The following is a 26,362-nucleotide window of genomic DNA, read 5'->3' as shown; positions in this document are numbered from 1 at the left end:
CACATTCAAATACATCACCTTCAGTCCAGTGTTCACCCTTTTTGATTTTGTCTGCCTTTCACATTGCATCTCATCCTGTTGACTGCAAGTTTGCCCTTTCAACTGCCTCTCCTCACTACACATTGCCTCTGTTTGTAAACCAGCTACCTCATCTTCAGCACTATTATCCACCTTTCCTACGATATTTCCTACATTGAAAGACAGGCAGCTCAGGACACTAGTCGCACCATGCTCAACCTTTTGATTCCTGACTTTGTCTGAGGTTTTACCAACATCTGCCTCCACAACCTCTCCACTAACTGTTCTGGCACTCGGGTTCCCATCCCCCTGCAACTCTAGATTAAACCCCACTGTGCAGCATTAGAAACCTTCCCACTAGGATATTAGTCCCCGTCCAGGCCAGGTACAAACTGTCCCTTCTGTACAAGTCCCACCTTCCCTGGAAGAGAGCCCAGTGATCTAAAAAATCTTATGCCCTCCCTCCTACACCAACTCCTTAGCCATGTATTAAAATGTATAATCTTCCGAGTTCTGGCCTCATAATCACGTGGCACGGGTAGTAACCCTGAGATCACAATCCTAGAGGTCCTGCCCTTTAACTTATCACCTAACTCCCTGCAACCCCTATGCAGAACCTTGTCACTCGTCCTACCCATGTCATTGGTACCTACATGGACCACGACTTCTGGCTGTTCACCCTCCCACTTAAGAATGCTGAGGACTCGATCTGAGATATCCCAGACCCTGGCACCCAAGAGGCAATGTACCATCCGGGAATTTCATTCTCACCCACAGAACCTCCCGTCCATTCCCCTCACTAATAAATCCCGTCACCACAGCGTGCCTCTTCTTCCCTCTTCTCTTCTGAGTCACAGAGGCAGCCTCAGTGCCAGACCTGACCACTGTGACTTTCCTGTTCGATCACCACCGGCCCCCCCCTCCCGACAGCATCGAAAGTGATATTCCTGTTGTTGAGGGGGATGGCCACAGGGTACTCTGCACTGGCTCCTTAACCCCTTTCCCCTTCCTGACTGTCACCCAGTCTCCTGTGACCTGCACCTTGGGTATAAGTACCTCTTGATATGTCTTATCTATCACCCTTTCAGCCTCCAAAATGATCCAGAGTTCACCCAGTTCCAGCTCCAGCTCCAACTCCTTAACGCGGATTGTTAGAAGCTGCGGCTGGGTGTACTCCTCGCAGTTGTAATCGTCAGGGACACTAGAGGTCTCCCTGCTCTCTCACATCCTGCAAGAGAAGCATTTCACTATCCAGCCCTGCATCCCTACTGTCCCAGCAGAGAAGGTTAAAAACGAGCCCCTACCCCGCCCCCCTCATCTCCCACCCCCACCCCTCTCCCCTACCCCTCACCTGGTCAAGCCGCTGGGTTTGGGTCTTCAGCCGGCTGGCTGTCTGTCTCAGCTGCTGTGACTCCTCCTCGAGCTGCTGGGCCCTGAAAAAGAAAGAGGGGATGGGCACGTTACCACCGAGCGGGGTGAGGGGGGGACGGGCACATTATCACCGGGCGGGGTGAGGGGACGGGCACGTTACCACCGGGTCAGGTGAGGGGATGGGCACGTTACCACCGGGTGGGGTGAGGGGACAGGCACTTTACCACCGGGCCGGGTGAGGGAGTGAGGGGACGGGCACATTACCACCGAGCAGGGTGAGGGGGTGAGGGGACAGGCACGTTACCACCGGGCCGGGTGAGGGGGTGAGGGGACAGGCACGTTACCAACGGGCCGGGTGAGGGGGTGAGGGGGGGACGGGCACGTTATCACCGGGCCGGGTGAGGGGTGAGGGGGGACAGGCACGTTACCGCCGGGCCGGATGAGGGGTGAGGGGGGACAGGCACGTTACCGCCGGGCCGGGTGAGGGGTGAGGGGTGAGGGGGGACAGGCACATTACCAGCAGGCTGGGTGAGGGGTGAGGGGGGGAACGGGCACATTACCACTGGGCCGGGTGAGGGGGTGAGGGGAGGGACGGGCACATTACCACCGGGCCGGGTGAGGGGGGATGGGCACGTTACCACCGGGCCGGGTGAGGGGACGGGCACGTTACCACCGGCCCAGGTGATGGGACGGGCACGTTATCACCGGCCCAGGTGAGGGGGTGGGGTGGTCGGTGGGGGATGTTTGATGACAGTCAGTGGGGAGTGTTTGGGGACGGTCAGTGGGGGTGTTTGGGGATGGTCATTGGGAGTGTTTGGGGACGGTCAGTGGGAGCGCTTGGGGACGGTCAGTGGGGAGTGTTTGGGGACGGTCAGTGGGGGTGTTTGGGGACGGTCAGTGGGGGTGTTTGGGGACGGTCAGTGGGAGTGTTTGGGGATGGTCAGTTGGGGTGTTTGGGGATGGTCAGTTGGGGTGTTTGGGGACGGTCATTGGGGTTGTTTGGTGATGGTCAGTGGGGAGTGTTTGGGGACGGTCAGTGGGGGTATTTGGGGACGGTCATTGGGGAGGGGGTGTTTGGTGATGCTCAGTGGGGAGGGGTGTGCTCTGGAGGGGAGGAGGCTCAGATGAACCTGGAGTTGAGGGTGAGGATCTCCTCCTCCTTCTGACGCTCGAGTCGGCTGAGCAGCTGTCGCTGTCGTCGCAGTTCCTGCTGCAGTTCCTCTTGCGCCCGGCTCTCCTGTTCCCGCAGCTGCTCCTCCATTGCATGTACCCTGTATGGGTGAGGGCAGGGTCAGACACAGACACAGACACACAGACTGACTGACCCTTACCCCACACACACAGATACACACCCTGTATCGGTGAGGGCAGGGTCAGACACAGAGAGACAGACTGACGCTTACCCCACACACACTGACCCTTACCCCCCACACACAGACAGACTGACCCTTGCCCCACACACACACACACACAGATACAACACACAGACACATACACTCACACACAGACACAACACAGACACACACTCACACACACACAGACACAACACGGACACACACTCAGACATGCACACACATACACACACAGACACACACTCTCACACTGACACACACTCACAGATACACACACTCACAACACACAGACACACACACACAGATGCACACACATACTCACACACTCACACTGACACACACATACAGACACACACACTCACACACAACACACACACAGACACAGTCACACACTCACACTCACACACAGACACAGTCACACACGGATGGACACAAACACACTCTCAAATACATTCGCACCCTGCAGGGGGCGGTCAGATATGTAGTCTGACCTTCACACCCCAAATTCCACACAACCCCTGACTCTTCGTCATACTCTGCACCACACACACAAAACTTCACACCACACCCTATGGGGGTGTTGGGTCAGACAATGCGGCCCGATCACACACCACACCCACCTGTACCCCAAACCCCACCACTCTGCCCCCTCCCCACCCTGCAGAGACTGGAGTTCGGACCATCCCTACTGCTCTCATCCACCGCACACCCCTCATACCCATTCCCACCCTGTGAGGGCCAACATGAGACTCAAGGCTTGTCTGCACCCACTGATCTAGCCCCACCCATCACCCTGTAGCAACGTGATCACCCAAGCCGATTATGATGCCCTCCGAAGAGATCGTCCGTTGGCCGGAGAGGCTACAGTGTGGACAAGAGTGAGTGGTGGCTGCGGTTAGCAGCTGAAGTGTCCAGTTGCTCAGTGTCTCCATTCACCGCTGCCACTCATTCTCAGCGGTCAGCAGGGGGCGCTCTCGTGTAGCGCAGCTCCCTCTTGAACAGATTTTCTCCAGGTCCATCTAGCGAGTGCAATATCTTCCCAGTTTTTACATGTAAGCTTGAGTTTCTTCAGGATCATTTTGATGTTCAAAGTAAATTCATTATCAAAGTACATGTATGTTACTATATACAACACTGAGATTCATTTTCTTGCGGCCAAGACAGAAAGGAATACAATAGAATCAGTGAAATGCCACTCTCAAGACAGACAAACAACCAATGTGTAAAAGACAATGAATTATGCATGTATTAAAAACACAAACTGATAATAATAAATAAGCAATAAATATTGAGAACATGACATAGAGCATAGAATAGTACAGAACATTACAGGCCCTTTGGCCCACAATGTTGTGCCGACCCTCAAACCCTGCCTCCCATATAACCCCCCCACTTTAAATTCCTCCATATACCTGTCTAGTAGTCTCTTAAACTTCACTGGTGTATCTGCCTCCACCACTGACTCAGGCAGTGCATTCCACGCACCAACCACTCTCTGAGTAAAAAACCTTCCTCTAATATCCCCCTTGAACTTCCCACCCCTTACCTTAAAGCCATGTCCTCTTGTATTGAGCAGTGGTGCTCTGGGGAAGAGGCGCTGGCTGTCCACTCTATCTATTCCTCTTAATATCTTGTATACCTCTATCAGGTCTCCCCTCATCCTCCTTCTCTCCAGAGAGTAAAGCCCTAACTCCCTTAATCTCTGGTCATAATCCATACTCTCTAAACCAGGCAGCATCCTGGTAAATCTCCTCTGTACCCTTTCCAATGCTTCCACATCCTTCCTATAGTGAGGCGACCAGAACTGGACACAATACTCCAAGTGTGGCCTAACCAGTTTTATAGAGCTGCATCATTACCTCACAACTCTTAAACTCTGTCCCTCAACTTATGAAAGCTAACACCCCATAAACTTTCTTAACTACCCTATCTACCTGTGAGGCAACTTTCAGGGATCTGTGGACATGTACCCCCAGATCCCTCTGCCCCTCCACACTACCAAGTATCCTGCCATTTACTTTGTACTCTGCCTTGGAGTTTGTCCTTCCAAAGTGTACCACCTCACGCTTCTCCGGATTGAACTCCATCCATCACTTCTCAGCCCACTTCTTCATCCGGTCAATGTCTCTTTGCAATCTGTGACAATCCTCTACACTATTCACAGCACCACCAACTTTTGTGTCGTCTTCAAACTTGCCAACCCACCCTTCTACTCCACATCCAGGTCGTTAATAAAAATCATGAAAAGTAGAGGTCCTTGTGGGACACCACTAGTCACAACCCTCCAATCCGAATGTACTCCCTCCACCACGACCATCTGCCTTCTGCAGGCAAGCCAATTCTGAATCCACCTGGCCAAACCTCCCTGGATCCCATGCCTTCTGACTTTCTGAATAAGCCTACCGTGTGGAACATTGTCAAATGCCTTACTAAAATCCATATAGATCACATCCACTGCACTACCCTCATCCATATGCCTGGTCACCTCCTCAAAGAACTCTATCAGGCTTGTTAGACATGATCTGCCCTTCACAAAGCCATGTTGACTGTCCCTGATCAGACCATGATTCTCTGAATGCCCATAGATCCTATCTCTAAGAATCTTTTCCAACAGCTTTCCAACCACAGACGTAAGGCTTGTTAGAGTGAGTTTTTCTGGATAGATGATTTGTTTACACAAATGAATTTGGCCACCAGACTTCTTTTTGACCTTTTGACAAAGTACTGTGGACTGAGTCCACAACAATGCGCTTCCTAAAACGGTGTGAATACCAGATGCTTCTGGCGCCGTAGTTTGACCTGATGCTGTAGTTTCGAAGACAGTATTATCTATACATTATAAATATTAATTGTCTTCTATGTTAGCATGGGAAATACCAAATAAATGTATTGTGGATTTAATTGCATTCCTAAAGGCTGTAGATACCAACCCAGACATGTTGGCGTCAAAAGGAAAGGATGGAGTTAGGTGATGTGATATTTCGTATGTAACTTCAATAGGGAGCATTGTCTATGCATTGTCTATAACTTTTTAAGTAGTGATTGCCTTTGTGTTTAGTATATAAATATCGATCCCACACTGGGCTAGCAGACCCTTCTACCGAAAGCGTCTCCGTCAGTATGATGCCTGCTGTACCTTCTTGTGTCGAATAAAGAAGCTGCTTTGTATCTACCAGTGACTCTGTCTCTCTGGTGATTTCATCCATGTTACAACAAGGCTCACTGGTCTATAATTACCCAGACTATCCCTACTAACTTTTTTGAACAAGGGGACAACACTCGCCTCCCTCCAATCCTCCGGTACCATTCCCGTGGACAACGAGGACATAAGGATCCCAGCCAGAGGCTCAGCAATCTCTTCCTTCGCCTCGTGGAGCAGCCTGGGGAATATTCCGTCAGGCCCCGGGGATTTATCCATCCTAATGTTTTTTAACAACTCCAACACCTCCTCTCCCTTAATATCAACATGCTCCAGAACATCAACCTCACTCATATTGTCCTCACCATCATCAAGTTCCCTCTCATTGGTGAATACCGAAGAGAAGTATTCATTGAGGACCTCACTCACTTCCACAGCCTCCAGGCACATCTTCCCACCTTTATCTCTAATTGGTCCTACCTTCACTCCTGTCATCCTTTTGTTTTTCACATAATTGAAGAATGCCTTGGGGTTTTCCTTTACCCTACTTGCCAAGGCCTTCTCATGCCCCCTTCTTGCTCATCTCAGCCCCTTCTTAAGCTCCTTTCTTGTTACCCTATATTCTTCAATAGACCCATCTGATCCTTGCTTCCTAACCCTCATGTATGTTGCCTTCTTCCGCCTGACTAGAGTCCTTGAAAGTGTGTCCATTGGTTGTAGGAACATTTCAGCGATGGAGTTAGTGAAGTTGAGCGAAGTTATCCCCCTTTGCTTCAGGAGCCTGATGGTTGAGGGTAATAACTGTTCCTGAACACAGTGCTGTGAGTCCTGAGGCTCCTGTTGCTTCTTTCTGATGGCAGCAGCGAGAAGAGAGTTTGGCCTGATGGTGGGGGGTTTCCTGCCGTGTAGATGTGCTCAGCGGTGGGGAGTACTTTATCTGCGATCGAGTGGGCTCTCACCACTACGTTTTGTAGGATTTTCCATTCAAGGGTATAGGTCAGACAACCCGAATAGGCGGACCGCGAGCCAGGTCCGGACCGCGCCGACCCATTGGCACTTACGTGATCGTGATCGCACCTGTCATAACGTGTAAATGAAACGCGTGCTGCTCTAATTGATTTAAACCTCATCCCACACCGTACACCTGACCTACGCCCCCGTAGAGCGTCTAAATCAACTTAATCTGCAATTACAAGGCAACAACCACACTGTTGCGGACATGTATGAGGCGATTGAAGCTTTCCGGTCAAAGCTGATCCTTTTGGGTAGAGACATTCACGGGACAAACATCCCACCCTGCAAAACCTCATTTCAGGGAGGTAGCACCATCAATTTCCAGGAGAGGTGGGATGTCTGCAATAGAGTAGCTCCTTAGCAACTAGCCAGCTGGTTTAAATAACATTAGCTATGCTAATGAACGAATGACACCTGTTAAACTCACCTCAACATGTCTTTTACAGTCTTAACCCACCATGGGCAATAGAAAAGTCACTGTTGCAAACAGTGCAGCGAGCAACACTGTCATTATTTTGACCCCTATTAGGCAGGGGTACATTTTAGTGTAGTCTGGGGTGACGTACATTTCATATTTTCTTTTTTGGAACACTCTCCCATGGCGCGCGCTCTCTCGCTTGTTCTCTCTCTCTCTCTCTCTCTCTCCCTCTCTCTCTCTCTCTCTCCCTCTGTCTCTTGCTCTCGCGCTCGCTCTCAAAAAATTCTGTCTGTCTGTATCTTGTTTTACCGCGGTTGGCATCCAGCTTAATGGTGCATTACCGCCACCCTCTGCTCCAGAATGTGCACTAGACATACATTCTAAATCCCTTCACCCAATCTCTCTCTCTCTCTCTCTCACACACACACACACACACACACACAAACCTACACTTCACCCTCCCATCTTTGACCATCCTAGTATCCTATTCCTGTTTATTCATCATATTCTATAAAAAACCCCTGTACCCCCTCTCAAAAAATTGATTTCCAGGATATTGTATATATGCGGGCATCAGGGAGCCGTTATCAATATGCGGGAGACTCCCAGAACTTCCGGGAGAGGTGGGATGTCTGCGTCTGCGGGAGCGTTGCGAGAAGAACGAAATGCGGGAGGATCCAGTGATGAAGGACTTCGTGACGAGCCTGGCAGAAAAATTCAGGAAACGATTTGAAAGCTCCCCTAAACTCTCAGGTGACATCCTCCTCTTCCTGAGACAGCCGTTCTCCGTTTTGGCTGACGGCCAGTGGGCTACAGAGGCCAAAAGGCTGGTGCCTTTCATAGATGAGGCAACTCTTCAGCTGGAGGTCTTGGAAATGGGAACATCTGATTTGCTCAAAGCACAACACAAGGACGTTGGGGTGAGTGACTTTTGGCTCAACGTGGTTCCCCGAGCTCAATTCAAAAACACGAGAGCTATTGCAATGCTCCTACTCACACTGTTCCCCTCCACGTACAAATGTGAGTCATCGTTTTCTTCAATGAACTTTATCAAGAACCAGGACAGAAACAGACTCTCCAATGCACATCTTGGCCAGTGCTTCAGGATTGCCACAGCAGAATACAGGCCTAACATCGGAAGGATTGTCTCATCCCGTCACTGTCACTTCTCTCACTGATTGGTGAGTGAATCAATTTACTTTTGTCCATTTGTCAATCTTATTGTGGTATAATAATATTACAACAACAATAATCCTGGTAATTTCATTTATAACTGCACTTCATACTTCAAATGCTACATAGCTTAATTAAAAAGAACAAATAGATTAAGTGAGAGAACAGAAACAGTGGAAAAGGCAGTACTACTAAATCTGTGTGGAAGAGAAGTGGTGAAGACTACCATGTTTACAGTGTGTGTGCGTGTGTGTGTGTGCGTGTGTCTGTGTGCATGTGTATGTGCGTGTGTGTCTGTGTGCGTGTGCATGTATTTTAAGTCCCAGATGAGTTCTAAATGTGACAGCTGACAGTTGAGATAGCTAGAGTCATAATTAAATGGTTGGTTGGTTTTGGACTTACTTTGTTTCAAGAGTGCACTTTTCTTCTTGTGTGACCCACAACACAGACTTTGAGAATCCCAGGCCTAAATTATTACTACTACTACTAATAACAATAATAATAATAGTAGTTATGGTAATAGCAGCAACAACAACATCTGCCCATAACGCAACTTACTGGCGCAATGAAAAAAACCCTGGACGTTTTGGCCCTTGGCTTGGCATACTTGACATAATTTGGCCCCTGTGGAAAGCTAATTGGGAAACCCTGATATAGGTGTTCCCATGCCAGGCTGTGATGCAGCCCGTCAATATACTCTCCAACATGTATCTAAAGTAGCAGTTGGTCAAAGTTTTAGATTTCATATTGAATCTTTACAAACTTCAAAGGAAGTAGAGGTGCTATGTGCTTTTAAAAATATTATTATTTATTTGAGAAAGGGATGAAATGTAATTGTAGAAAATCCGGGGGAAATGGCACAGACAAGGAGTTCAGTCCAGGGGCTCATCAGCCATGATTACGTTGAATGGTGGGAAAGGTTCAAAGGGCCGAGTGGTTCTGGTTCCAGGATCTGATGTGTTCCATGGGTTGGGTTGTAGCTGCTACACACAAACACCTCACACTGTTCAGTTTAACAACAGGATCAACAGCACGGTATCATTTCCTGCGATATCACCTGAGCTATGGTTCAGTATCTGTGGCTGTTGGGTTCATGTAAATTCATGCAACCAGTCAATATACTCTCCATTATGCATCTGTAGAAGTTATTACCTGTGCCCACCGGAGGCTCGCTGACCTCCCTTCAACAGGGAGTGAAGGATCTGTTTGGGGAGATGCGAGTTAGGCATCTGGAAGACATGGCCTATCCATCAGAGATGGTGTTGCTTTATCATGGTGGAGTTGCTGTCCATGTTGGCCTCCTCCTGTACGCTGATATCAGTGCATCTCTCTGTCCAGGTGATCCTCAAAGTCTTTCAGAAGGCTCTTTGGTGGTATCATTCCAGGGCTTTCAGTTGTCCACTGTAGGTGGTCCATGATTCAGCTCCAACACTCACCACTGCACACACACACTCTCTCTAGGACCCTCACCCCTTCCTCCAGTTCCAGCAATTCCAACGGGACCCCTTGACCCTTTGGTTCCCTCGACCCTCATTTAGGACATTACCTGTGGACCAGGTGAACATTCTCCTGTTTCAGTTTACTCTTCTGGTCGCCCTTAATGATTCGTTCATTCTCCAGCTCCGAAACCTTCCTCTCCAGGTAACACACCTGACAAAGAAAACCCAGTTCAGTGTATTGTCCCATTACACGCTCCTGGAGTCAGACACAGAGTGAAGCTCTCTCCACACCATCCCATCACACACTCCCTGAGTCAGACAACAGAGTGAAGCTCCCTCTACACTGTCCCATCACACACTCCCAGGGCCAGACACAGAGTGAAACTCCCTCCACACCGTCCCATCACACACTCCTGGGGTCAGACACAGAATGAAACTACCTCCACACTGTCCCATCACACACTCCCAGGGTCAGACACAGAGTGAAACTCCCTCTACATTGTCACATCACACACTCCCAGGGCCAGACACAGAGTGAAGCTCCCTCCACACTGTCCAATCACACACTCCGAGGGTCAGACACAGAGTGAAGCTCCTTCCATACCATACCATCACACACTCCTGGCGTCAGACAGAGAATGAAACTCCCTCCACGCCGTCCCATCACACACTCCTAGGCTCAGACAGAGTGAAGCTCCCTCCACACTCTCCCATCACACACTGCCAGGGTCAGACACACAGAGAATCTCCCTCCACATCATCCCATCACACACTCCCAGGGTCAGACATAGAGGGAAACTCCCTCTACACCATCCCATCACACACTGCCAGGGTCAGACACAGAGTGAATCTCCCTCCACATTGTCCCATCACACACTCCCAGGGTCAGACACAGAGTGAAGCTCCCTCCACATTGTCCAATCACACACCCCAAGGGACAGACGCAGAGTGAAGCTCCTTCCACACCGTCCCATCACACACTCCCGGGGTCAGATAGAGTGAAACTCTATCATCATCGTCCCATCACACACTCCCAGGGTCAGACAGAGTGCAGCTCCTTCCACACTGTCCCATCACACACTCCCAGGGTCAGACAAAAAGAGAATCTCCCTCCACACCGTCCCATCACACACACCCGGGGTCAGACACAGAGAGAAACTCCCTCTGCAGCGTCCCATCACACACTCCCAGGTCAGACACAGAGTGAAGCTCCCTCCACACTGTCCCTTCACACACTCCCGGAGTCAGACACAGAGTGAAGCTCTCTCCACACCGTCCCATCACACACTCCCAGGGTCAGCCACAGAGTGAAGCCTCTTCCACACCTCCCTCTAAACCGTCCCATCACACACTCCCAGGGTCAGGCACAGAGTGAAACTCCCTCTACACTGTCCCATCACACACTCCCAGGATCAGACAGAGTGAAGCTCCCTCCACACCGTCCCAACACATACACCGGGGGTCAGACACAGAGTGAAGCTCTCTCCACACCATCCGATCACACACTCCCTGTGTCAGACACAGAGTGAAGCTCACTCTACACCTTCCCATCACACACACCCAGGGTCAGACACAGATAGAATCTCCCTCCACACTGTCCAGTCACACACTCCCGGAGTCAGACACAGAGAGAAACTCCCTCTACACCTTCCCATCAAACACTCCATCGGTCAGACACAGAGTGAAGCTCCCTCCACACTGTCCCATCACACACTCCCGGGGTCAGACACAGAGAGAAACTCCCTCTACACCTTCCCATCAAACACTCCATCGGTCAGACACAGAGTGAAGCTCCCTCCACAGTGTCCCATCACACACTCCCGGGGTCAGACACAGAGAGGAGCTGTGCTGACTGAGCTGGGAGAAATCGAGGCAAAACTACTGGATAAAGTTCGTGGAATACTTTGGAGGTGGCTCTAAAAGTCTCTTGGACAACTGAGTGAGTGACGGCGCTGGTGTGGAAGCTCGGTGTGCAGTTTTACTGCCGGTTTGGGCTAGGTTTGTTGGCGGCTACTAACTGCGTAGCTCCCAGCTGCGGCCGCTGGCAACTCGCCGGGAAGCCAGTTCGCTCCAAAACCGGAGGCAAACGCCGTCATTCCCCCCCATTGACATCGGGGCAACGTTCCTCCTCCATTGTTTTCCTGATTTCCGTCCTGTGTCGGTGCCGGAGCATCTGGAAGGACGTTTCGGCCTCTCCCGGCCTGGGTCTCTGCAAGTCCGACGGAGCCTTTCCTGACGCCGAGCCAGCGAGGAACTGTCGACTGCAAACTTTCCCGGCCAGTTATTCGACTCGTTCCAGGACTTCTAACCGGCACCACTATAGGATTCTCGGACTGGAAAGAGCGCCAGCATGCCAGACCGGTCTCCAGGGAGTCGCGGGCCTTTGGGGAGTTACGCAAGGGCGGCTGCCTCCCCGGCCACGGACAACGCCCTGTTTCGGTCGGTGAAGGTGGAACGTGGGGTGCAATGTATTTTGCGCCCTGGAATGGCACTAGAAAAGTGTACGGAGGCAATGGAGGACCTTGTGGGGAAAGGTGGTATTCTGGCCACCGAGAAGGAGTTCGGAAATGCGGTGTTCTATCTGGCGAATGAAGAGCTAGTGCACCAGGCCCTAAGCAGGGGAGTCACGGTAGACATCTTTTTACCTATGGAGCTGGTGACGGCCCCCACGCAACGTATCGTGTTTGGGCATGTTAAGCCTTTCATTCCAAATGAGGACTTGCTTCCCCCAGTGGCCCGTTTAGGGCAAGTAAGGTCGGAGATCACTGCCATCCGACATAAATTTAAGAGACGCACCCTCCGCTCCGTAATCTCTTTCCGGCGTCAGGTATTCATGCAGCTGGAAAGGGAGGACGATGTTGAGGGCCGGTTTACTGTCCGGCACGAGGGAGTAGATTATCAGGTGTACTGGAGCTCCGAGCGCCCACGGTGCCATGCGTGCAGGGAGGTGGGGCACTTTCGGAGGGACTGTCCTGCCGCCCGGAACCCGAGGGAGCCCACTTCGGGCACCAGTGCCCCAGCTACCTCTGGCCCTGATCCTACTACTGCGCTTGCGTCTGCGCCTGCATCTGACCCTGCCCCCACCCGTGATCCTGCCCCAGCCCCTCACCCTGCCCCTACCGCTACCCCTGTCCCTACTCCTACGGTTGGGTCGGTCCCTGCTCCTCTCCCTGTGGTTCAGGTGGGGGACGGGGTGGAGTCTGTGCGGAGTAAGAAGGCAAAGGGGAAATCCAAACACAGTAAGAAGCGGGCCTTTGAGGCCGCAGAGCTCACGCCCATTTCGCCTGAAGTGGAGCGTGGGGCTCGGGGAGGTGCGCAAGCAGACGGGGCGATGGAAACAGAAAGCGCCGCCCCATCGGTGAAGCCTGCACCTGTGTGCTCCTCCGGCGTGAAGAGGAGAAGGGAACGTTCCCGCAAGAGGGCAGGGGATGTAGATGCGGGGGAGTCCCAGGAAGGGGTGGGAATCCGGGTAGGGGTTGGTTCTAAACCTGAGTCCCCAGATGTAGCCACCAGTCCTGGGGTAGATGGTGTGGTTGTGCAAAAAGCTTGTGATAGCCCTGATTGCACAAATGAGGCAACCTGGAGCCTCCACCCAGGACCTACAAGTCAGCGCCTCTCTGGAGGCCAGTGTACCGAATAGTGTAAGAGGAGACGAGACAAAGCTCTCTCATTCTCAGCACCAGGCGGCTTGTGAATCCCTTGGACCAAAGGTGCCGGGTTTCCCTCTATACCTGCCCCCTGGGGAGGACGATATTCTATGCACGTCGACCCCAGCAATAAATGACTTGCAGGGAGTCCCTGGGGATTGTCCCTCCACTGTCGCAAATGTGGATGAGGCTGATGCGACGGTGGAGCGGGCAGGTAAGAGCGAGGTGTATGGGTCACAAGCGCAGCCATCTATTGGAACATGCGGGGAGGCCGATGGGGATTCTGTCTGCAGTGACGGGTTGGAGGGGGACTCTTTCGATAGTGAAACAATGGACATCCTCACCCCTTCTGAGAAGTCCCCATTGATACCTGTAGAGGAAATTAAGCATTTTATTCTCACCTCTGAGGGTGCCAAGCACCGGCCTCAACTAGCCTCGCTTCGCTGGCCCAGCATGCCGAGGCTGGTGAGGTCCCTGCGAGTCATCCTCGGACGAAAGGGTAAGGGAAAGAGGAATGCGGTGGCGAGGAACGACAGACGGCAACTAAAATCTTTGCTAGATTACCTAGTAAGGGACATCAGAGGGAGAAGCAGCCTCGCTCCTACGGGGGATGGTGGGTCACAGGGTGTCGCTGGTACCGCTCGAGCCCGGAAGGCAAAAAGTATCCTTGCTTTCTTTCCGGACAGTGTGGTGGAGGGCGCCTCCGCTCTCACCGAAATGGGCACAGCTGCTGAGGCCTAGTGTGCTCCCGCCATGAAGCTTACCATAGCTAGTCTCAATGTAAACGGCAGCAGGGGTCCTCTTCGCAGGCATAACAATCTCTCAGTCTTCAGGGATGGGCGGTATACGGTGAGTTTCCTGCAGGAAACCCATACCATCCCTGGGGACGAGTCTGCTTGGCTCCTGGAGTGGCGGGGCAGGGTCTTCATGAGCCACCTCAGCTCCATTTCTAGCGGGGTGGCGATCCTGTTGGCCCCGACCTTCCAGCCAGTAATTGAAAGAGTCCAAGACGTTGTGCCCGGCCGTCTGCTCCACCTGGTTGTGCGCCTGGATGGCGTACCATTGCATTTTATCAATGTGTATGCTCCCATGCGCGGTGTGATGCAGACGCGCCTATTCTGCCAGCTGTCCACCCTGCTGAGCTCCATCGATCCTGGGGATTGCGTCATCCTCGGGGGAGACTTCAATTGCACCCTCGAGGCGGAGGACCGCTCGGGCCTCCAACGCGACCCAGCATCAGCAAGAAAGTTAAAGGAGCTAGTCGGCTCCTTTGACTTGGTGGACAGCTGGCGGAATCTTCACCCCAACTCTAGCGCCTTCTCGAGAAGGTCTAGAGAGGGGGGTTCCAGGATAGACCACCTGTACATCTCTCGGGCCTAATTCTCCCGCGTGTCGGCATCCTCCATGCGGCCAGTGTCGTGCTCGGATCATCACCTTGTGTAGATGGAATTTATTCCACTACACCCTCGGGTGGGATCCGGGTATTGGCATTTTAACAACCGGCTGCTGGAGGACAGCCGATTCCGGGATTCGTTCCGAGCGTTCTGGGTCTCCTGGAAGGAGAGGCGGAGAGAGTTCTGCTCCCTATGGCTATGGTGGGATGTGGGCAAAGCCCACATCCAGTGTTTATGTCGGGAGTACACTAGGGGGTCGACAAAGAGGCGGAGCTCTGAGGCTGAGCGGCTTGAGAGAGCGTTGCTTGACCTGGAGTCCCGCCTCGGTCCGACCGCTGGAGACCAGCAGCTGTGGCAGGAATACCAGGAGAAGAAGGACGCACTTAGGAAACTGCAGCTTCAGCAGTCCCGAGGTGCGTACGTGAGGTCACGGATCCAAATGCTGCAGGATTTGGACCGTGGCTCACCCTTCTTCTACTCGTTGGAGAGGTGGCGGGGAGTTCAAAAGCAGCTAGTGGAGCTGCTGGCTGCCGATGGCTCCTCCATCATGGACCCTGATGGAATTAACAACGAAGTTCGTTCATTCTATCGGTCCTTATTCTCGCCTGATCCGTCAAATGCGGAGGCGTGTAATGAGGTCTGGAAGGATTTGCCTAAGGTCAGCCCAGAGGACGAAGTGCGTCTGGACGCCCCCCTGACTCGGGAGGAGCTGTCCACTGCCTTTCGGCAACTCCGGAGGGGCAAGTCCCCTGGTTTGGATGGACTGAGTGTTGAGTTTTATCAGGCTTTTTGGGATGTCCTGGGGGATGATTACAGCCTTGTCCTAGGGGAGAGCCTAGCCACCGGAGAAATGCCCCTCTCATGGCGAAGAGCTGTTGTGGTCCTACTGCCCAAGAAGGGAGACCTCCGCCTGCTAAAGAACTGGCGGCCAGTCTCCCTCTTGTGCGCGGACTACAAGATCTTCGCCCGGGCAATGGCCAACCGTCTGGGTTCGGTAATTGGACAGGTGGTCCATCCTGACCAATCTTATACAGTCCCGGGCCGCTCCATCCAGGACAATGTCCACCTAGTACGGGACCTGATCCACCTACTCCAGGAGACTGGGACCCCGGCAGCGTTTCTTTCTCTTGACCAGGAGAAGGCGTTTGACCGGGTGGACCACAGTTTCCTGGTGGGCACCCTGCAGGCTTTTGGGCTCGGACCACACTTTGTGGCCCGAGTTCGGCTCCTGTACTCTGCCGCAGAGTGCCTAGTTAAGATTAACGGATCATTGACAGGACCTATCCACTTCCGAAGAGGAGTGCGTCAAGGGTGCCACATGTCCGGTCAACTGTATGCAATCTGTGTCGAGCCATTCCTCGGCCTTCTTCGGAGAAGGCTGACAGGTCTGGTTCTGCGCGAACCGGACATGGAGGTCGTCCTCTCAGCCTACGCCGATGATGTACTCCTCATGATGACAGACCCCTGTGACCTGCGGAGGATGCACGAGTGCCAAGGTGTTTTCTCGGCGGCATCCTCCGCCAGGATCAACTGGGCAAAATGTTCCGGACTCTTAGTAGGCCAGTGGCAGGTGGACTCCCTGCCAGAGGAGATGAGAGCTTTTGAGTGGAGCACCAGACGCCTTCTCTATCTGGGAGTCTACCTGAGTCCTCTGGGGAGACCTGGCTGGCGAACTGGCAGGACCTGGAGACAAAAGTCATGGGCCGGCTAGGGCGCTGGTCGGGCCTTCTCAGGGTGCTTTCCTATCGAAAAAGGGTGGTGGTCATAAACCAGCTGGTGGCCTCCATGTTGTGGTACCGGATGGTCACCTTGGCCCCCCCCTGCCCCTTTTGTCGCGAGAATGCAGAGGAAGCTAGTGGACTTCTTCTGGGGAAACAGGAAGCACTGGGTCTCTGCAGTGGTTCTGAGTCTCCCAGAAGGAGAGGGCGGACAGTCGCTGGTGTGTGTACGCACACGACTGGCGGCTCTCCGCCTCAGGACTCTGCAGAGATTCCTGTACGCCGAGCACCCTCCCAGGTGGCACGTGTTGGCGACTTTCTTCCTCCGGAGGGGCTGCTGTCTTGCCGAAGATATGCAGCTACCACCGGCGGGCGTCAGCCGTGCTGCTTTGCAGAGGCTGCCCGGCTTCTATCAGGACCTACTGAGCGTCTGGAACATGGTTGCCTCAGGCCGGGAATCCCCTCCTCTGGCAGAGGGCGGGGTCCTGGCAGACCCTTGCCCTGTCTCAACGGATGTCAGTGCGGCTCAGGTGTGTGGAACGACTCGGGCTGAGCTGCTCGTCGGGCCCAGGCCCCGCAGCCTTACCCGAGAGACGAATCCACACAACTGGAGCCGTCTTTCATCGACACCCACAATCCCATTCAGGGATGCAGGCAGGAGGTACCTTTATGGGCTGCTGCTCCACACCCTCCACTTCCTAGCATTTGTCCACCGTCCCGACATGCCATGGCGGTCGGTCTTTCCACCTGAAGGTGAGGGGGGTCCCCAATGGAAGTCCCTTTACAAGGGAGTCCTTCCCATGCACCTTGGGGATCTCGGCTGGAGGGTGCTGCATAAAGCGGTGCCCTGCAATAAGTTCTTTAGTTTGTACACGGATTTCCCAGCCGCGTGTCACTTCTGCGGGCTGGAGGAGACCGTGTACCATATGTACGTGGAGTGTCTGAGGCTGCAGTCCCTTTTCGCGAATTTGCGTGGGCTGCTTCTCGCCTTCTGGTTGCATTTCAGTCCCACCCTATTCATATATGGTCATCCAGTAAGGAGGGGGGCACAGAGGGATGAGGATGTCCTTGTCAACTTGCTCCTGGGGCTGGCGAAAATTGCCATCCGTGGCTCCTGGAAAAGGGTGGCAGGAGGTTCTCCCCGGGCGGACTGCCTGGCTATGTTTAGGGGTATGTTCGTGCCCGGGTGAATATTGAAAAGGAATACGCACAGTCCACGGCGACCGTAGAGATGTTCCGGGACCGTTGGGCTCGGCGGGGTGTAAATGCCATCATTGATGAGGATGGCAATATATTGGTTTAACATGTATTGTCTGTTTGTAGTGTAGTAAATGTGTTAGTCACTGGTTTTGTAAATATTGTATAGCCCCGACATTTGTAATAAACAATTTTGTATAAAAAAAAGGGGTCAGACACACAGTGCAGCTCTCTCCACACCATCCCATCACACACTCCCAGGGTTAGACACAGAGTGAACCTCCCTCCACACTGTCCCTTCACACACTCCCGGGGTCAGATAGAGTGAAACTCCATCCACATCATCCCATCACACACTGCCAGGGGTCAGACACAGAGTTAAGCTCCCGCTACACTGTCCCATCACACTCCCGGGGTCAGACACAGATAGAATCTCCCTCCAGACCGTCCCATCACACACTCCCTGGGTCAGACACAGAGTGAATTTCCCTCCACACTGTCTAGTCACACACTCCAAGGGTCAGACAGAGTGAAGCTCCTTCCAAACCATCCCATCACACACTCCCGGAGTCAGATAGAGTGAAACTCCATCCACATCATCCCATCACACACTCCCAGGGACAGACACAGAGAGAATCTCCCTCCACATGGTCCCATCACACACTCCCAGGGTCAGACACAGAATGAATCTCCCTCCACATTCTCCATTCACACACGCCCGGGGTCAGACACAGAAATAATCTCCCTCCACACCGTCCCATCACACACACTCGGAGTCAGACATAGAGTGAAGCTCCTTCCACACCGTCCCATCAATCTGTGTCTGACCCTGGGAGTGTGTATTGCGACAGTGCGGAAGGAGCTTCACTCTGTGTCTGACCACGGGAGGGTGTGAAGGGACAGTGTGGAGGAGCTTCACTCTGTGTCTGACCCTGGGAGTGCGTGAAGTTCCCTCCACACTGTCCCTTCACACACTCCCGGGGTCAGACACAGAGTGAAGCTCCCGCTACACTGTCCCATCACACTCCCGGGGTCAGACACAGAGTGAATCTCCCTCCAAACCGTCTCATCACACACTCCCAGGGTCAGACAGAGTGAAGCTCCTTCCACACCATCCCATCACACACTGCAGGGGTCAGACACAGAATGAAACTCCCTCCACACTGTCCCATCACACAGTCCCAGGGTCAGATACAGAGTGAATCTCCGTCCACACTCTCCCTTCACACACTCCCAGAGTCAGACACAGAGTGAAGCTCTCTCCACACCGTCCCATCACACACTCCCGGGGTCAGACACAGAGTGAAGCTCACTCCACACCGTCCCATCACACACACCCGGGGTCAGGCACAGATAGAATCTCCCTCCAAACCGTCTCATCACACACTCCCAGGGTCAGACAGAGTGAAGCTCCTTCCACACCATCCCATCACACACTGCAGGGGTCAGACACAGAATGAAACTCCCTCCACACTGTCCCATCACACAGTCCCAGGGTCAGATACAGAGTGAATCTCCCTCCACACTCCCAGAGTCAGACACAGAGTGAAGCTCTCTCCACACCGTCCCATCACACACAACCGGAGTCAGACACAGAGTGAAGCTCCTTCCACACCGTCCCATCACCCTGTATCTGACCTTGGGAGTGTGTATTGGGACAGTGTGGAAGGAGCTTCACTCTGTGTCTGACCGCGGGAGGGTGTGAAGGGACAGTGTGGAGGAGCTTCACTGTGTGTCTGACCCTGGGAGTGTGTGAAGTTCCCTCAACACTGTCCCTTCACACTCCCGGGTTCAGACACAGAGTGAAGCTGTCTCCACACCATCCCATCACACACACCCTGGGTCAGACACAGATAGAATCTCCCTCCAAACCGTCCCATCACACACTCCCTGGGTCAGACACAGAGTGAAGCTCCCTCCACACTGTCCCATCACACACTCCCTGGGTCAGACACAGAGTGAAGCTCCCTCCACACTGTCCCATCACACACTCCCGGGGTCAGACACAGAGTGAAGCTCTCTCCACACCATCCCATCACACACTCCCTGGGTCAGACACAGAGTGAAGCTCCCTCCACACTGTCCCATCACACACTCCCTGGGTCAGACACAGAGTGAAGCTCCCTCCACACTGTCCCATCACACACTCCCGGGGTCAGACACAGAGTGAAGCTCCTTCCACACCATCCCATCACACACTCCCGGGGACAGATAGAGTGAAACTCCATTCACATCATCCCATCACACACTCCCAGTGTCAGACACAGAGTGAATCTCCCTCCACACTCTCCCTTCACACACTCCCGGGGTCAGACACAGGGTGAAGCTCTCTCCACACCATCCCATCACACACTCCTGGGGTCAGACACAGACTGAATCTCCCTCTACACCGTCCCATGACACACTGCCAGGGTTAGACACAGAGTGAAGCTCCTTCCACACCGTTCCATCACTCTGTGTCTGACCCTGGGAGTGTGTATTGGGACAGCTCCCTCTACACCTTCCCATCACACACTCCCAGGGTCAGACACAGATAGAATCTCCCTCCAAACCGTCCCATCGCACACTCCCTGGGTCAGACACAGAGTGAAGCTCCCTCCACACTGTCCCATCACACACTCCCGGGGTCAGACACAGAATGAAGCTCTCTCCACACCATCCCATCACACACTCCCTGGGTCAGACACAGAGTGTAATTCCCTCCACACTGTCCAGTCACACACTCCAAGGGTCACACACAGAGTGAAGCTCCTTCCACACCATCCCATCACACACTCCCGGGGACAGATAGAGTGAAACTCCATTCACATCATCCCATCACACACTCCCAGTGTCAGACACAGAGTGAATCTCCCTCCACACTCTCCCTTCACACACTCCCGGGGTCAGACACAGGGTGAAGCTCTTTCCACACCATCCCATCACACACTCCTGGGGTCAGACACAGACTGAATCTCCCTCTACACCGTCCCATGACACACTGCCAGGGTTAGACACAGAGTGAAGCTCCTTCCACACCGTTCCATCACTCTGTGTCTGACCCTGGGAGTGTGTATTGGGACAGCTCCCTCTACACCTTCCCATCACACACTCCCAGGGTCAGACACAGATAGAATCTCCCTCCAAACCGTCCCATCACACACTCCCTGGGTCAGACACAGAGTGAAGCTCCCTCCACACTGTCCCATCACACACTCCCGGGGTCAGATAGAGTGAAACTCCATCCACATCATCCCATCACACACTCCCAGGGTCAGACAGAGTGAAGCTCCTTTCACACCATCCCATCACACTCTCCTAGGGTCAGACACAGAATGAAACTCCCTCCACACTGTCCCATCGCACACTCCCAGGGTCAGACACAGAATGAAACACCCTCTACACCATCCCATCACACACTCCCAGGGTCAGACACAGAGTGAAACTCCCTCTACACTGTCCCATCACACACTCCTAGGGTTAGACAGAGTGAAGCTCCCTCCACACCGTCCCATCACACACACCCGGGGTCAGACACAGAGTGAAACTCCCTCTACACTGTCCCATCACACATTCCCAGGGTCAGACACAGAGTGAAGCTCTTTCCACACTGTCCCATCACACACACCCATGGTCAGACACAGAGTGAAGCTCCCTCTGCACTGTCCCATCACACTCCCGGGGTCAGACACAGAGTGAAGCTCTCTCCACACCATCCCATCACACACACCCGGGGTCAGACACAGAGTGAAGCTCCTTCCACACCATCCTATCACACACTCCCAGGGTCAGACACAGAGTGAAGCTCCCTCCACACTGTCCATTCACACACTCCCGGGGGCAGACACAGAGTTAAGCTCTCTCCACACAGTCCAATCACACACTCCCGCGGTCAGACACAGAGTGAAGCTCTCTCCACACCATCCCATCACACACACCCGGGGTCAGACACAGCGTGAAACTCCCTCCACACTGTCCCATCACACACACCCAGGGTCAGACACAGAGTGAAGCTCTCTCCACACCATCCCATCACACACTCCCGGGGTCAGATAGAGTGAAGCTCCCTCCACACTGTCCCATCACACACTCCCGGGGTCAGACACAGAGTGAAGCTCTCTCCACACCATCCCATCACACACTCCCAGAACCAGACAGAGTGAAGCTCCCTCCACACCGTCCCATCACACACATTCGGGGTCAGACACAGAGTGAAGCTCCCTCTACACGGTCCCATCACACACACCCAAGTACATGGAGCTGCTCCCCGATGGTGTAGTCTTTCTCCCAGCAGTGACCATCAGGCTGTGTGAGAGCTTTTCAAATCTGGGATGTGGCCACATCCTGCAGGGCACTGTATACCATGGGAGAGGTTACAGTCTGTCTGAGAGTGTGAAGCAACATAAAGTGTTCCTGTACACACGGCCCCGGCCAGGTAGCTGGTTACGGTCTGTCTGAGAGTGTGAAGGGACTGTTCCTTTGGTTCCAGTGAGACTTCAGCCTCATCCCCCTGATCCTTGGGCTGATGTGGAGGATTGTTGAGGGAGGTCAGTCGGGGGACCCCTCTCATCAGGCTGTTTCTGGGCTGGGCCTGTGTGGTCAGTCATGGGCCCAGGCAGTGGTCAGCTGCAGGCTCCTGCCCCCTTCCAAGCGTGTGACTATGCCTCCAGGCAGTGGGAACAACAGGGTGTAGAGTGCATCTCAGACGGACAGAGTTGCAGTTTATTTTAAAATGTAAATGACATCACTTTAAAGAATAAAATCTCATGAAATGAGCAGCAAGTAACAGTCGGTCTGCCTCTCACCTTCTGGGCGATGTCGTCCTCACAGGGGTCGATGGTGTCCCGGAACAAGTCCTCAGAACTGTTGCTATTGTAGTTACTGGTGTGGAAGAGTTGTCTTGGGAAGGAGAGACCAGAGATTATTGTGTCAGCAAACCGTGGTCTGAGAGAAGCTCGCACACCCCCAGTGCTCCAGCTGTAACTCCCAGCACGACCAGCTGACCTTCCCCCCAACACCCCTCCAGAAAAGTCCAGGCCCCAGCACCCCGCACCCTTGCTGCTCCCCTCTCCATCCCGGCGAGCTGGATTGCCTGGTTTCTCTCCGTTATGATGCCTGTGCTTCCTGTCACTTCCCTGCTCCCTTCACACCAGCCCCTCCATTCATCATTAAAGTGGATCGCAGGGAATTCACCACCATTGGGGAAGAGTGGGCAGACGCTATGAGGTGTGAAGTTGTGGTAGGGGTGGAGAGGGGTTTGGGAAAGAGAGGAATGGGAAGGGGTGGGGAAGGGAGGAATGGGAAAGGGTGGGAAAGAGAGGGAGGGGTCAGTCTCACCTTCCAAATGCTGTAGATGACAACTTCCTGCTGGAGCTGGAAAGGCAGAGATAGAGAAAGTTACAGATCAGTGCATGGATGCACTGACCATAAAGCATAGGAACAGAATTAGGCCACTCAGCCCATCAAGTCTGCTACACCATTCCATCACAGCTGATTTATTATCCTTCTCAACCCCATTCTCCTGCCTTCTCCCCATAACCTTTGATGCCCTGACTTATCAAGAATCTTTTAACCTCCAGCTTATATATCCCTCTATCCTGAGGCTGTGCCCTCTGGTCCGAGACTACCCCACTATGGGAAACATCCTTTCCACATCCACTCTATCGAGGCGTTTCAATATTTAATGGATTTCAGTAAGACACCCCCTGATCTGTCTTAAGTCCTTCTGCAGACTCCCAGCTTCCTCAACCTGACCTGCCCCTCCTCCTACCTTTGTATCTTCTGCAAATTTGGCCACAAAATCATCAATTCCATCATCCAAATCATTGACATAAGTGGTCCCAATACAGACCCCTGCAGAACAGCACTAGTCACCCACGGCCTCGTTTATTCTAACTCTTAGCCTCCTGACAGTCAGGCAGTCTCCTGTCCTGTAATACCATTGGTTCTTATCTGGTTAAGCAGCCTCATGTGTGGCACGTTGTCTAAAAATCCAAGTAAACAACATCCACTGACTCTCCTTTGTTTGTCTTGTCTGTTACTTTCTCAAAGAATTCCAACTGATTTGTCAGGCATTATTTCCCCTTAAGGAAACCATGCTGACTTTGGCCTACTTTATCAAGTACGCCAAAACCTCTTTCTTAATAATGGTCTCCAACATCTTCCCAATCACTGGAGGCTAACTGGCCTATAATTTCCTTCCTTCTGCCCCTCTACCTCTTAAAGAGTGGAGTGACATTTGTGATTATTCAGTCCTCTGGAACCATTCAAGAATCTAGTGATCAAGATCATTACTAATACCACCACAATCTCTCCAGCCACCTCTTTCAGAGCCCTAGGTGTAGACCATCCGGTCCAGGTGACTTATCTACCTTCAGACCTCTCAGCTTCGCAAGCAACTTCTCCTTAGTAATAGTAACGAAACTCACTTCTGCTCTCTGACACTCTTGAATTTGAAGTCTGCTAATGTCTTCCACAATGAATACTGATGCAAACAAAAAAAGAGAGACTTTTCATCCCTCTTCCGTCCGGGAGAAGGCTCAGGAGCTTGAAGACCCATATGGCCAGATTTGGGAACAGCTTCTTTCCAACTGTGATAAGACTGCTGAATGGATCCTGACCCGGATCTGGGCCGTACCCTCCAAATATCTGGACCTGTGCCTCGGTTTTTCTGCACTACCTTACTTTCCATTTTTCTATTTTCTATTTATGATTTATAATTTAAATTTTTAATATTTACTCTCGATTTGTAATCCAGGGAGCGGGAGGCGCAGAATCAAATATCGCTGTGATGATTGTACGTTCTAGTATCAATTGTTTGGCGACAATAAAGTATAAAGTAATTAATTTCATTTGCCATTTCTTTGTCCCCCATTACTACCTCTCCAGCATCATTTTCCAGTGGTTCAAAATCCATTCTCACCTCTCCTTGACTCCTTATATATCTGGGGAAAAAAACTTGTGGTATCCTCTATTATGTTATAGACTAGCTTCCCTTCAAATTAAATCTTTTCGCTGCGATTGCTTTTTAAGTCGCCTCCTGTTGGTTTTTAAAAGCTTCCCAATCCTCTACCTTCTTATTAATTTTTGCTCTATTATCTACCCTCTCTTTTGCTTTTATGCTGTCTTTGACTTCTCTTGTTAGCCACAGATGTCTTTAGAGTACTTTTTCATCTTTGGGATGTATCTATCTTGTGCCTTCTGAATTGCTCTCAGAAATTCCAGTCATTGTTGTTCTGCTGGTCTCCCTGCTCATGTCCCCTTCCAATCAACTTTGGCCAGCTCCTCTCTCATGTCACTGCAATTCCCTTCACTTTTCTGTAATACTGATACATCTGACTTTATCTTCTTCCTCTCAAACTTGCAGAGTGAATTTATGATTACTGTCTCCTCAATGTTCCTTTATCTTAAGCTCCTGATCAAATCTGATTTAATACACAATACCCAATCAGGAATTGCCTTTTCCCCTGGTGGGTTCAACCACAAGCTGTCCCAAAAAACCACCTTATAAACATTCTACAAATTTCATCTCTTGGGATCCAAGACCAACCTGATTTTCCCAATCTACCTGCATATTGAAATCCCCCCATGACATTTCCCTTATTACATGACTTTTCTATTTCCATTTGAAATTCATATGCAACATCCTGCTGGTATATAACTCCCATCAGGGTCTGACTACTGACCAATGCCATCCCATCCACACTGTCCACTAATCACCCTCACCCACATCTCCCCTCAACCCCAACCCAACCCCCTTCACCACCCCACCCTCAACCCCAACCCAACCCTCTTCACCACTGCCACCCCCAAACCCTCGCTCCCCATCAACATTGACTGCCTCTCACCCCACCCCACCCACACCAACACTGACCACTCGTAACCCCCCTCACCACCATGCCCAATGCCTCACACATCACCACCCACACAGACCACTCTCCATCTCAACCCCCTGCCCCACCCCTCGCAGTCCAGTTGCCGTGGTGACAGCCTTCCTCACCCTTCGGCCTTGAGCTTGCGGAGCCGGGTCGCCAGGTCACTGAGCAGATCGATGCGGCGGCTACACTGAGCACAGAAAACTTCGAGACCAGTCCTGGGAGAAACGGCTCCCCCTCTCCGCGGGGTCTGTCCGGCACTGCAGACATGAGAGAGCCACCGCTGGGTGTGTCACACTGTCCCTCTCCCCCCCATTCCCCTCTCTCCCCACCACCCCTCACTCCCCCCTTCCGCTCTTCGCACCATTCCCTTCTCCCCCTTTCCCCTCTCCCCCTTTCTCTCTCTCTGCTTTTCCCTCTCCCCCTTTCCCTCTCTCCCCTTTCCCCTCTCCCCCACATTCCCCTCTCCCCTACATTCCTCCCTCCCCATTCCCCTCTCCCCTACATTCCCCCCTCCCCACCATTTCCCTCTCCCCTACATTCCCCCCTCCCCACCATTTCCCTCTCCCCCCACATTCCCCTCCCCCACCATTTCCCTCTCCCCCACCATTTCCCTCTCCCCCCACATT

At 52.6% G+C, this 26,362-nt stretch overlaps 1 protein-coding gene across 1 annotated transcript in view; it reads right to left on the bottom strand.

Annotated features, from left to right (window-relative positions):
• The window catches only part of LOC140187267 (rab11 family-interacting protein 4-like), a 66,804-nt gene that overhangs the window by 25,209 nt on the left and 15,233 nt on the right, over window positions 1-26,362 (bottom strand). The window contains exons 6-11 of the mRNA XM_072242401.1: window positions 25,859-25,993; window positions 23,197-23,232; window positions 22,665-22,758; window positions 10,032-10,135; window positions 2,520-2,660; window positions 1,370-1,451 (exon numbers count right to left, since the gene is read on the bottom strand). Coding sequence (XP_072098502.1) covers window positions 1,370-1,451; window positions 2,520-2,660; window positions 10,032-10,135; window positions 22,665-22,758; window positions 23,197-23,232; window positions 25,859-25,993 — 592 coding nt within the window. The remainder of the gene's footprint in view (window positions 1-1,369; window positions 1,452-2,519; window positions 2,661-10,031; window positions 10,136-22,664; window positions 22,759-23,196; window positions 23,233-25,858; window positions 25,994-26,362) is intronic.

Source organism: Mobula birostris, chromosome 24 (genome assembly GCF_030028105.1).
Source record: "Mobula birostris isolate sMobBir1 chromosome 24, sMobBir1.hap1, whole genome shotgun sequence".
Taxonomy (NCBI): domain Eukaryota; kingdom Metazoa; phylum Chordata; class Chondrichthyes; order Myliobatiformes; family Myliobatidae; genus Mobula; species Mobula birostris.
This window is presented reverse-complemented; position numbering and strand designations above follow the sequence as displayed.